The sequence below is a fragment of the Salmo salar genome, chromosome ssa07, assembly GCF_905237065.1.
Source record: "Salmo salar chromosome ssa07, Ssal_v3.1, whole genome shotgun sequence".
In the NCBI taxonomy this organism is placed as follows: domain Eukaryota; kingdom Metazoa; phylum Chordata; class Actinopteri; order Salmoniformes; family Salmonidae; genus Salmo; species Salmo salar.
In genome coordinates, this window is record NC_059448.1 from 38,923,657 (window position 1) to 38,936,810 (window position 13,154).

General features: G+C 44.6%; 1 protein-coding gene across 6 annotated transcripts in view; it reads right to left on the minus strand.

Annotated features, from left to right (window-relative positions):
• Window positions 1–13,154, minus strand: part of LOC106609220 (dedicator of cytokinesis protein 4) — a 141,397-nt gene that overhangs the window by 34,218 nt on the left and 94,025 nt on the right. For 5 of the 6 annotated variants that reach the window (XM_014207754.2, XM_014207749.2, XM_014207751.2 and 2 more), the window contains exons 20-32: window positions 12,671–12,771; window positions 10,329–10,410; window positions 9,811–9,981; window positions 6,255–6,447; window positions 5,741–5,877; window positions 2,993–3,127; window positions 2,223–2,321; window positions 1,704–1,798; window positions 1,476–1,551; window positions 1,264–1,364; window positions 1,097–1,155; window positions 801–949; window positions 523–608 (exon numbers count right to left, since the gene is read on the minus strand). In XM_014207754.2, the coding sequence (XP_014063229.1) occupies window positions 523–608; window positions 801–949; window positions 1,097–1,155; window positions 1,264–1,364; window positions 1,476–1,551; window positions 1,704–1,798; window positions 2,223–2,321; window positions 2,993–3,127; window positions 5,741–5,877; window positions 6,255–6,447; window positions 9,811–9,981; window positions 10,329–10,410; window positions 12,671–12,771 (1,484 nt within the window). The remainder of the gene's footprint in view (window positions 1–522; window positions 609–800; window positions 950–1,096; window positions 1,156–1,263; window positions 1,365–1,475; window positions 1,552–1,703; window positions 1,799–2,222; window positions 2,322–2,992; window positions 3,128–5,740; window positions 5,878–6,254; window positions 6,448–9,810; window positions 9,982–10,328; window positions 10,411–12,670; window positions 12,772–13,154) is intronic. The other variant, XM_014207750.2, reaches the window with a different exon arrangement.

A 13,154-nucleotide genomic window follows, 5' to 3' on the forward strand; every position in this document is an offset into this window, starting at 1 on the left:
CTCTAACCTAACGTTGAAACTTGTTTACAAACTAGTTACAGAGCTCATAAACTAGCTATAACGCTCATATAAAGCTCGTAACGCGTATACATCGCAAAGAAAGATGGTGGAACATTCATAAATGGCCCAATTGATGTCTGACAAAAAAAGTGGAACTATGATGTATGGGCTTGCAGTGAGATAGGGAGAGAATTGCACGAACACTGCACAGGCCAACAACAACAACAACACACACACACACACACACACACACACACGCTACAGCACCAAGCATGCAAGGTGAAGGGACCAACCTGAGTACACGGACAAGGAGATCTCAGAGAGGAGGCGTGAAGGAGTATGAATATGAGAGGAGGTGCTTGTCTGGAGTACTCAAAACACTTCCCTTTCCCCACCCTTCCCTCCCCACGTACATCCCTCCACGAGTCCTCGTACCTTACTCAATACAACACACAGACAAACTGATTCTGGTGACGACGTTTACAGCACGGCGTGACTGTACGCGCGCTCCCTCCGACTCACATGCTGTTGAAGAGCTCTCTGTACGTCTCGTCTCCTTTGCCTTCTGACATCAGGCTGTCCAGTTTGTCGATCAGCTTGGCCTCCACCTGACGAGCGAACAGATTGTTTATGTAATCAATCTAGATCAATACACGGATGCCACCACTGGGCACAGTCGGTCGGGTCTTGGTGGAACTGCAAAATCCGTAAAGTGCCACCAGGAGGTGCTAGTGCTGGTCCCAGACAGTCCAGTACCAGAGCAATATGAGCTGCAAAATACGGACGGCTCTGTCCATTACCTGTTTGAAGTTTCCGCTCCTCCTCTGCTCCCAGTCCATCATGTCATGGAAGATAGGGATCATGACGTTCCTCAGGTCAGGCTGGGGAACCAGGGTCACCTCGAGGAACGGACCAATCATCGCCGGGATGAAGTTCAACTTGTGCTCACCTGGAGAGAGAGAGTGAGAGAGAGATGGAGAGAGCAGGAGAGAGAGAGAGAGAGAGAGAGAGAGAGATCTACTACGTTCCTCTGAGAGACGAGCACGAATCCAACGGCGTGATACAGAAAGAGAAGGAGAATGTGACTGTATCGTACCTAGGTTCTGCCACATGCTGAAGATCTCACAACCCATCATCACCCTCATGTCCCCATACCTGTACAACGAGATAACACCAGACAGCGCGAGGTCAGAACGGCGCCAAACGCAGGATGTGAAAAGTGAAGAAAGTTAGTGAGTGTGCATGTAGAGACAAAAGACTTACTTCTCCAGTACCCTCTTCCTCTTGGATGGAGAGAAGGACTCCAGTTGAAGACAGGGCTGGTTGATGAAGATGACGGACAGATAGAAGTACGAGTCCCACACCTAGGGAAGACGCATTAAACCACATTATAGCAAGTCAATAACAGGTCACTACATGCATTTTCAAGTTGTTATTTAACAAAGAAAGAGAAAGTGGATGTTAGCAGCTCTTACCTTGTAGTCAAACTTCTCATTGAGGAAGTTCTTCCTCAGAGCATCAGAGAGGTACAGGACTGTTGTTATGATGACACTAAGAAAGAAAGATGGAGTGGATAATAAGATTATGTTGATAAACCAGACTATAACCAGACTATAAACAGGTGTTAGCTAATGATGAGTAATGGAGGGACACCATTTTGAATCAAATATGTTAGCTACTGCAAGGGGGAAAAGTGGTCTTACTTGTTGGTGACCAACCGCATGACAGTCCAATCTTTCGGGAACATCTCTGGCCGAATCAGAATGCGGAAAACGGTGAAAATCTGCAAGAGGAAGTCCTGAAAAACAGAAAAAAAAGAGCACACTACATTTACTTTGTTTAACAGCAATTGCCATTCAGCACATCACCAAACTATGAATCTATAGTAATGTATTCAGAGTGGGAGTGCATTCATGATATCCATAGTGTGCATTCATGGTATTCCTTCCTATTACTGTGAACTTAGTGACCCCATTTCTTCCGTTCAACATTACCATCTCTCCATCCCACCTCTTCCTCAACCCCCGGCATGACCGTTCCTCATTCCACACACACACACACACACACACACACTCCTGCTACTGACTATGACACATAAGCTGAGTGATCAGTCAGATTCTGCTGAGTGGTGTGTGTGTGTGTGTGTGTGTGTGTGTGTGTGTGTGTGTGTGTGTGTGTGTGTGTGTGTGTGTGTGTGTGTGTGTGTGTGTGTGTAGCCTTACCCTCAGGTCATCTTTGCTGGTGAAGGCCTGCAGGAGCTGCTGGTAATGTTTATCACTCATCTGTCTGAGGAGAGCCAGCAGGCACGCCACAAACTCCCCCTGTAGACAGAGACAGAGAGAGCGAGAAAACGAGAGAGAGAACGAGAGAGAGAAAGAAAGTTAGAGAGAAAGAGAGACAGGGAGAGAGAGACACAGAGAGAGAGAGAGAGAGAGAGAGAGAGAGAACGAGAGAGAGAGACACGCAGAGGAGAGAGAAAGAAAGTTAGAGAGAAAGAGAGACAGGGAGAGAGAGAGAGAGAGAGAGAACGAGAGAGAGAGAGAGACGCACAGAGGAGAGAGAGAGAGAAAGACATAGATAGAGAGAAACAAGAGCAATAGAGAGAAACAAGAGCAACAACTTTTAAAATCTCAGACATTGGCCACATATACTAGATCTAACAGTGAGAGAGATGGAAGACCATGTTTCTCCATGGAAGACCTGTAAATACTACAGCCAGAACAAGCTGGGAGAGAAATTAAGTGAGTGGTTATTTTCTACTTTTTTAGGTGGTTTGACATTTGGCAAAATGTCAAATGGAAATGTAAGAGAATGGTTTTGTCTAAACTCGGCTGTGGTTAAGAGCAGGACAGAAGCACAGCTCTTTTTGACCACAATTGCAGTTTCAATCATTGACCTTAAAACCTCATGCTATATTTAGAATGACTAGCAGTTAGATGCACCCACCCACACACACACACACACACACACACACACACACACACACACTAACCGTGATGTCCTGGAACTGCAGTCTCATATTGGTCCCGGCTGGTTGTGGCCTGTTAGTGATCTCAAGGATGGTCCTCATCAGGACAACCAGCAGACTGTCCACTATCAGATCCACCTCCTCTGAAACCACCGGCTCCTCGGGACACACACAAGTTCACATTAAGTTTCACACAGGTACATATGGTACATAATCATGCCTGAAGTTTGCATGTGTACACACACATTACCCATACAGACAGTATGCAAACACAGGTGACACAAAAAGATAGACCACTAGCCAATACTAGCCAAACCAGTCTTAAACAAATTGGACACACATTAGAGAGATCAAGTGTGAGTATTTGTGTGTGTGTGTGTGTGTGTGTGTGTGTGTGTGTGTGTGTGTGTGTGTGTGTGTGTGTGTGTGATCCACATTGCCAGCCTGCTCGTTGAGCCACAGCAACAGAGCAACAGTAGACGGAATCTAAGGCCAAGGCAGAGAGAGTCCATTTCCCCACTCCGTTGCCCCTGTCATCCTGACAGGAGAAGAGAGCCCCATGTTGGACAGACAAAGTGATAATGAGAGAGAGTGTCAGGCTGGCACACTGGCTGCTCCTGCTGTCACTTCATCTTAGCCATGTTCACATCCCTGCCTGTCAGAGTTGTGTGTGAGTGTGTGTGCGTGCGCACACTCGCTCGCGATTAGCTGCTTCTCAGCCAAACAGGCCAGCACTGTGTCAAGGTCACGATTTGACTAACACGCTCACAGGGACAAACTGCCACATACACACTGTTTCATTGATGGATTCCAATTGGATTGGATTGTTTACTTGTTCTTGCACCTATCGGTTTACTCATTACTTGATAAAAAAAAATGATTTATTGGAGTCTATTGTCAGTCTGGCAGGTTTTGCTAGTTTATTTTATCACGCCACGCAAACAAACAAAGCTGTATTGAGATCACAATACACATTGTTGTTATCAAATAAGGGAACAATAAAAATTTTGAGCAATGCCTACAGTGCCTTGCAAAAGTATTCATCCCCCTAGGCGTTTTTCCTATTTTGTTGCATTACAAGCTGTCATTTAAATTGATTTTTTATTTGGATTTCACGTATTGGACGTACACAAAATAGGAAATACACAAAAAAAAATGGATTCAAAAAATTCAAAAAAATTCTCAATTGAAAAGTGGTGCATGCATATGTATTCACCCCCTTTGCTATGAAGCCTATAAATAAGATCTGGTGCAACCAATTACCTTTAGAAGTCACACAATTCATTAAATAAAGTCCACCTGTGTGCAATCTAAGTGTCACATGATCTGTCACATGATCTCAGTATGTATACATCTGTTCTGAAAGGCCCCAGAGTCTGCAACACCACTAAGCAAGGGGCACCACCAAGCAAGTGGCACCATGAAGACCAAGGAGCTCTCCAAACAGGTCAGGGACAAAGTTGTGGAGAAGTACAGATCAGGGTTGGGTTATAAAAAAATATCTGAAACTTTGAACATCCCACGGAGCACCATTAAATCCATTATTTAAAAAATGAAAGAATATGGCACCACAACAAACCTGCCAAGAGAGCCGCCCACCAAAACTCACAGACCAGGTAAGGAGGGCATTAATCAGAGGCAACAAAGAGACCAAAGATAACCCTGAAGGAGCTGGAAAGCTCCACAGCGGAGATTGGAGTATCTGTCCATAGGACCACTTTAAGCCGTACACTCCACAGAGCTGGGCTTTACGGAAGAGTGGCCAGAAAAAAAGTCATTGCTTAAATAAAAAAATAAGCTAACCCCTTTGGAATTTGCCAAAAGGCATGTGGGAGACTCCCCAAACACATGGAAGAAGGTACTCTGGTCAGATGAGACTAAAATTTAGCTTTTTGGCCATTAAGGAAAACGCGATGTCTGGCGCAAACCCAACACCTCTCATCACCCTGAGAAACCATCCCATGATGCATGATGATGGCAGCATCATGCTGTGGGGATGTTTTTCATCGGCAGGGTCTGGGAAACTGGTCAGAATTGAAGGAATGATGGATGCCGCTAAAAACAGGGAAATTCTTGAGGGGAAACCTGTTTCAGTCTTCCAGAGATTTGAGACTGGGACGGAGGATCACCTTCCAGCAGGACAATGACCCTAAGCATACTGCTAAAGCAACACTTGTGTGATTTAAGGGGAAACATTTCAATGTCTTGGAATGGCCTAGTCAAAGCCCAGACCTCAATCCAATTGAGAATCTTTGGTATGTCTTAAAGACTGCTGTACACCAGCGGAACCCATCCAACTTGAAGGAGCTGGAACAGTTTTGCATTGCAGAATGGGCAAAAATCCCAGTGGCTAGATGTGCCAAGCTTATAGAGACATACCCCAAGATACTTGCAGCTGTAATTGCTGCAAAAGGTGGCTCTACAAAGTATTGACTTTTGGGGGGGTGAATAGTTATGCATGCTCAAGTTTTCTATTTTTTGTCTTGTTTGTTTCACAATAAAAAATATTTTGCATCTTCAAAGTGGTAGGCATGTTGTGTAAATCAAACGATACAAACCCCGAAAAATCTATTTTAATTCCAGATTGTACGGCAACTAAATAGGAAAAATGCCAAGGGGGGGTGAATACTTTCACAAGCCACTGTATTAACTGTGAGGTAATCTCGATTAACCCATAACCTCAAATCTTGCGAAATTTGTAGTCTGTCCATAATGAACTGTGAGGCCTAAAAGACTACACCACCCATGGTGCTCTGCTGTTGCTGTACTCACGGTGGTGACAGAGTCCTCCTTCCTGATGAGAGAGAGCATGCTGGTGAGGATACGGACACACATCACCAGGTCTCTCTGCTCCTGCATGTGGGCCTGCAGCAGACGCAACACCACCGGGAGCAGGATACACCTCGACTCTGTAATACACACAAGTACACACACTTGAACATGAAAATACACACACACACACAAATACTAGCATGCATGTCTTGCTCAAACACCTGTTTTTCTATTTTTCTCCCTCACTTGGGTGTGATTTAACCCCCAGCCCACCCTCTGAGCAAGCAGCTAATAAAATGTTACCACAGCTATTTGTGTGAGTATATAATTACCATTAACTACAATTAACTAGCAAGTGTGCCTGTGTAGGTATGCAATTACTAGCAAATGTGTATAATCATGTGTGCACGATATGTGTGTTTGTGTGTGCGCGTACACAACCCCCAAATGTTTGCTTGTGAGTGTGAGTGTGAGTGTTATTCAATATTGTGTGTGGGCGGGCGGGCGTTCCTACCTGGGTTGGTGTACAGCTGGCTCTCCACGGTCTCGGCGATACAATGCAGCTTGACGGCTTCCAGGGGGCACTCAGCGTGAGCGGTGGCGGGCAGGCTGCCCAGCGTCTCCCTGACGAAGCCTGCCACCTCCCTCACCGTGAAGATCTTCAGCAGCTCCCCGTACACCGCAGGGAACGTCCGCAGGAACACCGCCTGGGAACACACATGCATAAACAGACACGGAATAAATACAGATATCTAGCAGTGTGTAGTACAGGCTTCTACTTAAAGTGGCTTACAGTTAACACACGAGCTACTGTGTACAGCATGTGCCTTATGAGAAAATGTTACTCAAACTATATACAGTCTAGGTCTAGGACCCCAACACACTTATCTAGCAGAGGCTTTTACCTAAAGTGATCTACGGTTATAGTAACAAATAGGCTACTGTATATTCAGTAAATGTGGCCCATGAGAAATCAAACCAATCATAACCAATGCTTCAACCGATACAGTCTAGGACCTGGCCTGTACAGAAACAGGCCGAGTCCTAGACAGTCTAGACCTGTACAGAAACAGGCCGAGTCCTAGACAGTCTAGACCTGTACAGAAACAGGCCGGGTCCTAGACAGTCTAGACCTGTACAGAAACACAATTCCACTACAGTATAATATAAGTTACATCTTGATATCCGTTATATCTTATCTACAGTGCCTTCAGAAATGATTCATACCCCTTGACTTAATCCACATTGTGTTGTTTTATAGCCCCCCAGAGAGCATATGAACATGTCATATGTAATGACAAAATTGCAGGAAATTAGCTTTAACGGTCGACGTTGAGCACACAAAAAAACAATCCAACTCCTCTTTCTCAATTTTCAAACATATATGGGGAGTGCCTTTGGTGGTTCATCAATGTGTTATTCTGGTCATGAGCGCTGCAACCGACATAGCTAGTTTGTTAGCTAAACTAGACACTGTAGCTAGCCAGTAACTCCTCCAGTATGTGTTGACGTCATTTCACAGGTTTTGTTTTTGGAACGGACGCTGTAGAGATTGATAAGAAATGTTACTTCTGTAGTCAAATATCTTATTCATAATTCGTTTTTAAGAATTAAAATGACCTGGTATGATGGTGCATTGATAGATTATACAGTTTAAAACCGTTACTTTAGCATTTTTGGCCAAAGTCTACCTTTAAAAATAACTATCCAGTGTTTCCAGATTTCTATGAAACATGACCTACAATTAATTACAATATGAGTGAAATAGTTTTCCTTCCAGGAAAATGGTAGTTAAGTATGTTTAAAAAAGCAGCTTTTGGAATGGTGTGGGCGTACCCCAACAACAGAATGATGTGGGCATATAGCAGTCATTAAAAATATTCAAGCGAGTAGACTGCTGATTGGCCAGCTCATCCTCCTGATTGGCCAGCTCATCCTCTATAAGGAAATAACAAGCATTTTTTAAATGGTCTGTTTGAGATGGGGGTTTTGAAGTGTTTGGTTACAAATACGAGTGTATGATGAGTCAACAACATTATTTAGGTTAACAGAATATGAACTTTTGAAAGTGAGATTTTCACTGGAAAAGTACTTTAAAACTGCAACATTTTCTCTCAGCCTCATAGCAAAATGTGTAGAGTAGCATGAGATGAGCTTTAAAAATATATGTTTTTTCTCTCTGCCCCATGGCAAATGTGTAGAATTGAAGATAATTAGATGTAAAACTGCCTAAAATAAATCTCCTCCTCATGGTAAAATGTGACGAATAGCATGAGATGAGCTACAAAAGAGCAATTTTTTTCTCTCTGCCCCATGGAAAAATGTGTATAATTGAAGGAAATTAGTTTTAAAACTACAACATTTCCTTCCACTTATCCTTCCACTCATACTGTGTTTTCAAAATAACCCTCATACCACTTAAGAGAGGCATAACAAGTCATGTCAAATTGTGCATATATTGATTTTTATGTCACAAACATCCCCGTCTATCTACACCCCAATTTCAACCTTGACACATAGAGAGCTGCTCACAAACTAATGTACTGGGCTGGAAATTAAATGTATGTTCATCTCCAATCCCAATCCGCTGGCCTTCATAGAGAGTTTGCCATGTGGGCACCATTCATTCATGCCTCCAACACACCTAATCCAGGTGGTGCCGTCAACAGCAGCACAGTGCAATACATGATGAGGGGGAGGGGGGAAGGCGCCAGATTAACATGGATTAGGAGTGGCTTGACCTGCATTCTCCTATAGCCATTGTTCTGTTCTGTTGTAGATCAAGATTACAATAGATCAGCAATCAACCATTTTTTTTTTTTTTTACTGGATTGTGCCAAGAGTGCATTCTGTTACTGTGCACTGTTGCTGTTCTGACAGAGAGCCTCTGTGCCTAGTTAGAATGATTTCCCAGCGGCACTGGAAGGGAGGAAAGGTGGAGCAGCATGATGATCCCAGGGCGAAATAACAACACACACAAGGTGAAAATAACAGCGCAGTGTGTGGTAAGGATCTCCAGCAGAGAGTGGGAGTCAGAGTGAATGGTCACTCACGCAACAGGGTGAACAGACAGACTGACGGGCCAGGTCATTATCAGCTGGGTTCATTAGGGTGGGCTGCTGTGGGAGTTTACACAGCTAAGTGTGCAGCAAACACACACACACACACACACACACACACACACACACACACACACACACACACACACAAACAGACAACACACACACGTACACACACACACACACACACACACACACAAACAGACAACACACACACACAAACAGACAACACACACACCCAAACAGACAACACACACACGTACACACAGAGCCCAGTGGTTTATATCCTAGTGTGCAACCATGAATTAGACCCACACATTATCTGTGGAGGGCACAAGGCTAAGACAGGCTGGAGGCCAACAGAGAGCCACTGGGGAGAGATGATTATTAAAGAGAGCAGGGACACACACACACACATAAATAATGTATAACTGTAGATTAGGATCAAGATTATTTGGGGGAAGGAGGACAAAGGGGTCTCTGGGGTATAATAAGCACATCAGCAAACACACACACACACACACACACACGTGTCTGTACAAACAAAGACATCAGCTGAAGACAGAGGCACGCAGACACGTGAAGACACACACGCTACACTGTGTGTAATTCAGATTATTTGTGGGTGTGTTTAGCAGTTTTGTTTTAGTCTTCCTGGAGAGCAGTTCAGCCTGGTTTCATGCTGTGCAGCCCCCCAAGACAAAGCATGAAATATGAATTACCAAGTATCTCCAGGGCTTTATATCAGCGTGAAATTCCATTAAAAGCGTTTTCTTACAAATCAAACTGAATTAAGTGGGATTGCCTGAAATATAAACTGTAATTGCCTATGGCATATAAAGCAAGACAGACCAAGATGCAGTGTTGATAACCTCAGTGCTCTCTATCAATCATGCGGGGCATGTTTCATGTCTGCACTGAGTCAAGCTACTGTGTCAATGTCACATGCACACACACACACACACACACACACACACACACACACACACACACACACACACACACACACACCTGTGTCTGCGTGACAGGGCTGGTGATCTTGTTCTCCTGGGACAGGAAGAAGCGGATGGACATGAAGAGCTCGTGGACGCAGCAGCGGAACTCCTCCTCGCTCTGACCCCCCGTGGCGAGGGCGAAGAGGCGGCGGGACTGGATGATGTACTTAAAGATGTACTCAGTGGCCTGGGGCACACACACACACACACAAAGTAACACCCAGTTACTCCCTGACAATACCACTCATCCACCATAATGCTAGACAACACTGGTATTAAAACATAACGGGGAAAACATATTAGTGTCGCTGATGTGGGTCCCTGCAATTATGTGTGCTACTAGGCCTATTAAAAGTAATGTGTTATGGAAATGTTGAACACCCAAAGCGTAGTATTTCCACTTTTTGAAATTGCATCCAGCAACAATATGAGCGAGAGGGGCGAACAGAGACTAATTAATGATGCTGAGAGATCCTCAACACACACGCTGAAGAGGATGCGTGCGCGCATGTGCGTTCAGGTGCACACACTCACCTTGAGGACCTGCTGAATGTGATCCTGGTGCTCAGCGTCTATGATGCGATCCACGTACCACTTCAGTACTTTGATCAGGTCCCTGTGAAAAACACACATCTAGCATCAACTACTGAGCTCGACCTTCCTCTGCGATCACAATGCATTTCCACCAACAATCCAAGCACCCACCTACCTTTTCCAGAGACACAGCACACAAAGAATACCTTGGTGTAGCGTGAGTAAGCGCATGTAAAAATCTTTGTGTTAAATATGTATGGCGATGGTGTTCATAATCAAACAATGTCTAGGGCTGAACAACCTTCGATTGTGTTCTGTTTATTCGACAAAAGATACAGAACACAAGGGTTGGTTTATAAAACGTCTGTGTGTGGCTGTGCAATCGTGTGATCGCAACACTTCAAATTCACACTGTGTAGTGTATTAACATTAATGGCCAGGTTTGAGAGAGCACACACTTACAGATAATTGAAAAAAATCATAAGAGACATTATGAGTACAAGCAAAGGAAAAATGACAGAGAGAGCAAATGGTCATACAGTAATTTCCACCGAATGAGCATTTGTGTGGGAGATGTTTTCGCCTGATTTCCTGTGATTGGACTGTGATTGCATGTTGATTGGTTTTCCCTTGGGTACATAGTGTACTGAAGAGACAGCCACCATTTTGTTGGAAATAATCAGCTAATAAAAGTGTACAATGTTATTTCTGGGACTGAATAGATACACTACATGAACAAAAGTATGTGGACACCTGCTCGGCCTACATCTCATTCCAAAATCATGGGCATTAATATGGAGACGGTCCCCCCTTTTCTGCTATAACAGCCTTCCACTAGATGTTGGAACACTGCTGCAGAGATTTGCTTCCATTCAGCCACAAGAGCATTAGTGAGGTTGGGCAATTAGGCCTGGCTCGCAGTCGCCGTTCCAATTCATCCCAAAGGTGTTCGATTGGTTTGAGGTCAGGCCAGTCAAGTTCTTCTACACCGATCTCGACAAACCATTTCTGTATGGACCTTGCTTTGTGTACGGGGGCATTGTCATGCTGAAACAGGAAAATACCTTCCCCAAACTGTTGCCACAAAGTTGGAAGAGCAGAATCGTCTATAATGCCATTGTATGCTGCAGAGCTAAGATTTCCCTTCACTGGAACTAAGGGGCCTAGCCCGAACCATGAAAAACAACCCCAGGCCATTATTCCTCCTCCACCAAACTTTACAGTTGGCACAATGCATTCGGGCAGGTAGCATTCTCCTGGCATCCACCAAACCCCGATTTTTCCTTCGGACTGCGATATGGTGAAGCGTGATTCATCACTCCAGAGAACGCGTTTCCACTGCTCCAGAATCCAATGGCGGTGAGCTTTACACCACCCCAGCTGACGCTTGGAATGCGCATGGTGATCTTAGGCTTGTGTGCGGCTGCTTGTCCATGGAAACCCATTTCATGAAGCTCCCGACGAACAGTTGCTTCCAGAGGCAGTTTGGAACTCAGTAGTGAGTGTTGCAACCGAGGACAGACAATTTTTATGTGCTACACGCTTCACCACTCACCGGTCCCATTCTGTGAGCTTGTGTGCCTACCACTTTGCGGCTGAGCCATTGTTGCTCCTAGACGTTTCCACTTCACAATAACAGCACTTACATTTCACCGGGTCAGCTCTAGCAGGGCAGAAATTTAACAAACTGACTTGTTGGAAAGGTGGCATCCAATGACGGTGCCACATTGAAAGCCACTTCAGTACGGGCCATTCAACTGCCAATGTTTGTCTACGACGATTGCATGGCTGTGTGCTCGATTTTATACACCTGCCAGCAACAGGTGTGGCTGAAATAGCCGAATCCACTCATTTGAAGGGGTGTCCACATACTTTTGTATATATAATGTACATACAGTTTTATATTCCACTGAAATCACTGTAGACTATGATTCCAGGGGCAGGCAACACTCTTTCTTTAAATGAGTTTATTTTAGGTAAGCGAGCGGTGAGAGCTTTAGCTGTGAGCCTGGCAGGGGAGGGGTGTTAGTGAGAAATGAGTAGTGTGAGAGCTTAGCAGGTAGTGAGGGCTGAACAGTGTGAGCGTATCACATTGTGAGTTTTGAGGCGACAGCACAGCGTATGAGGAACAGCGAGTGGATTTGCAGGGCCAAATCAACGCGAGATATTGAGGACACATGATCCTAATTATAATTAGGAGGGCGCCACAGGTGACTCATTCACACCACTGAAGCACCTTTGCCGCCCACCGTTATTACCAGGTAGTATACCGTAGGTCTTACCATAGGACAACCATTAAAACAACCATAATACACCCTAGGAGGAGAAAGAGAGAAACACACCTGTAAGACAAGGCTCCAGCAAAATGACTCTCGATGTAGGTATCCATGACGGGTTTGAAATGCTGGAACTTGCTGTCCTGTAGCAGGTTAATAATGTGGACCTGAAAGAGGAAAGGAAATAATTCAACGCTCTTTATTTAGCCAGCAACAAACAACCTATTTATTCAACCTAGCCTCCTATGTGACACAAACTGGCCTAGTTGTACAGATTCATCTCACATCATTGCCTCACATGATAAAGGACAACAGAGCAGAGATGTGTGTGTGTGTGTGTGTGTGTGTGTGTGTGTGTGTGTGTGTGTGTGTGTGTGTGTGTGTGTGTGTGTGTGTGTGTGTGTGTGTGTGTGTGTGGTGCGTGATTGACTGAACCGAGTCAACTGCAAGCAGATCAATCCCTCAGCTCTATATTAGAGCGATGCAGCATGACTGGACTGGGATTGATCAGCGAAGGCTGCGAAGCGTTACAGTATTAAAACACATCCAT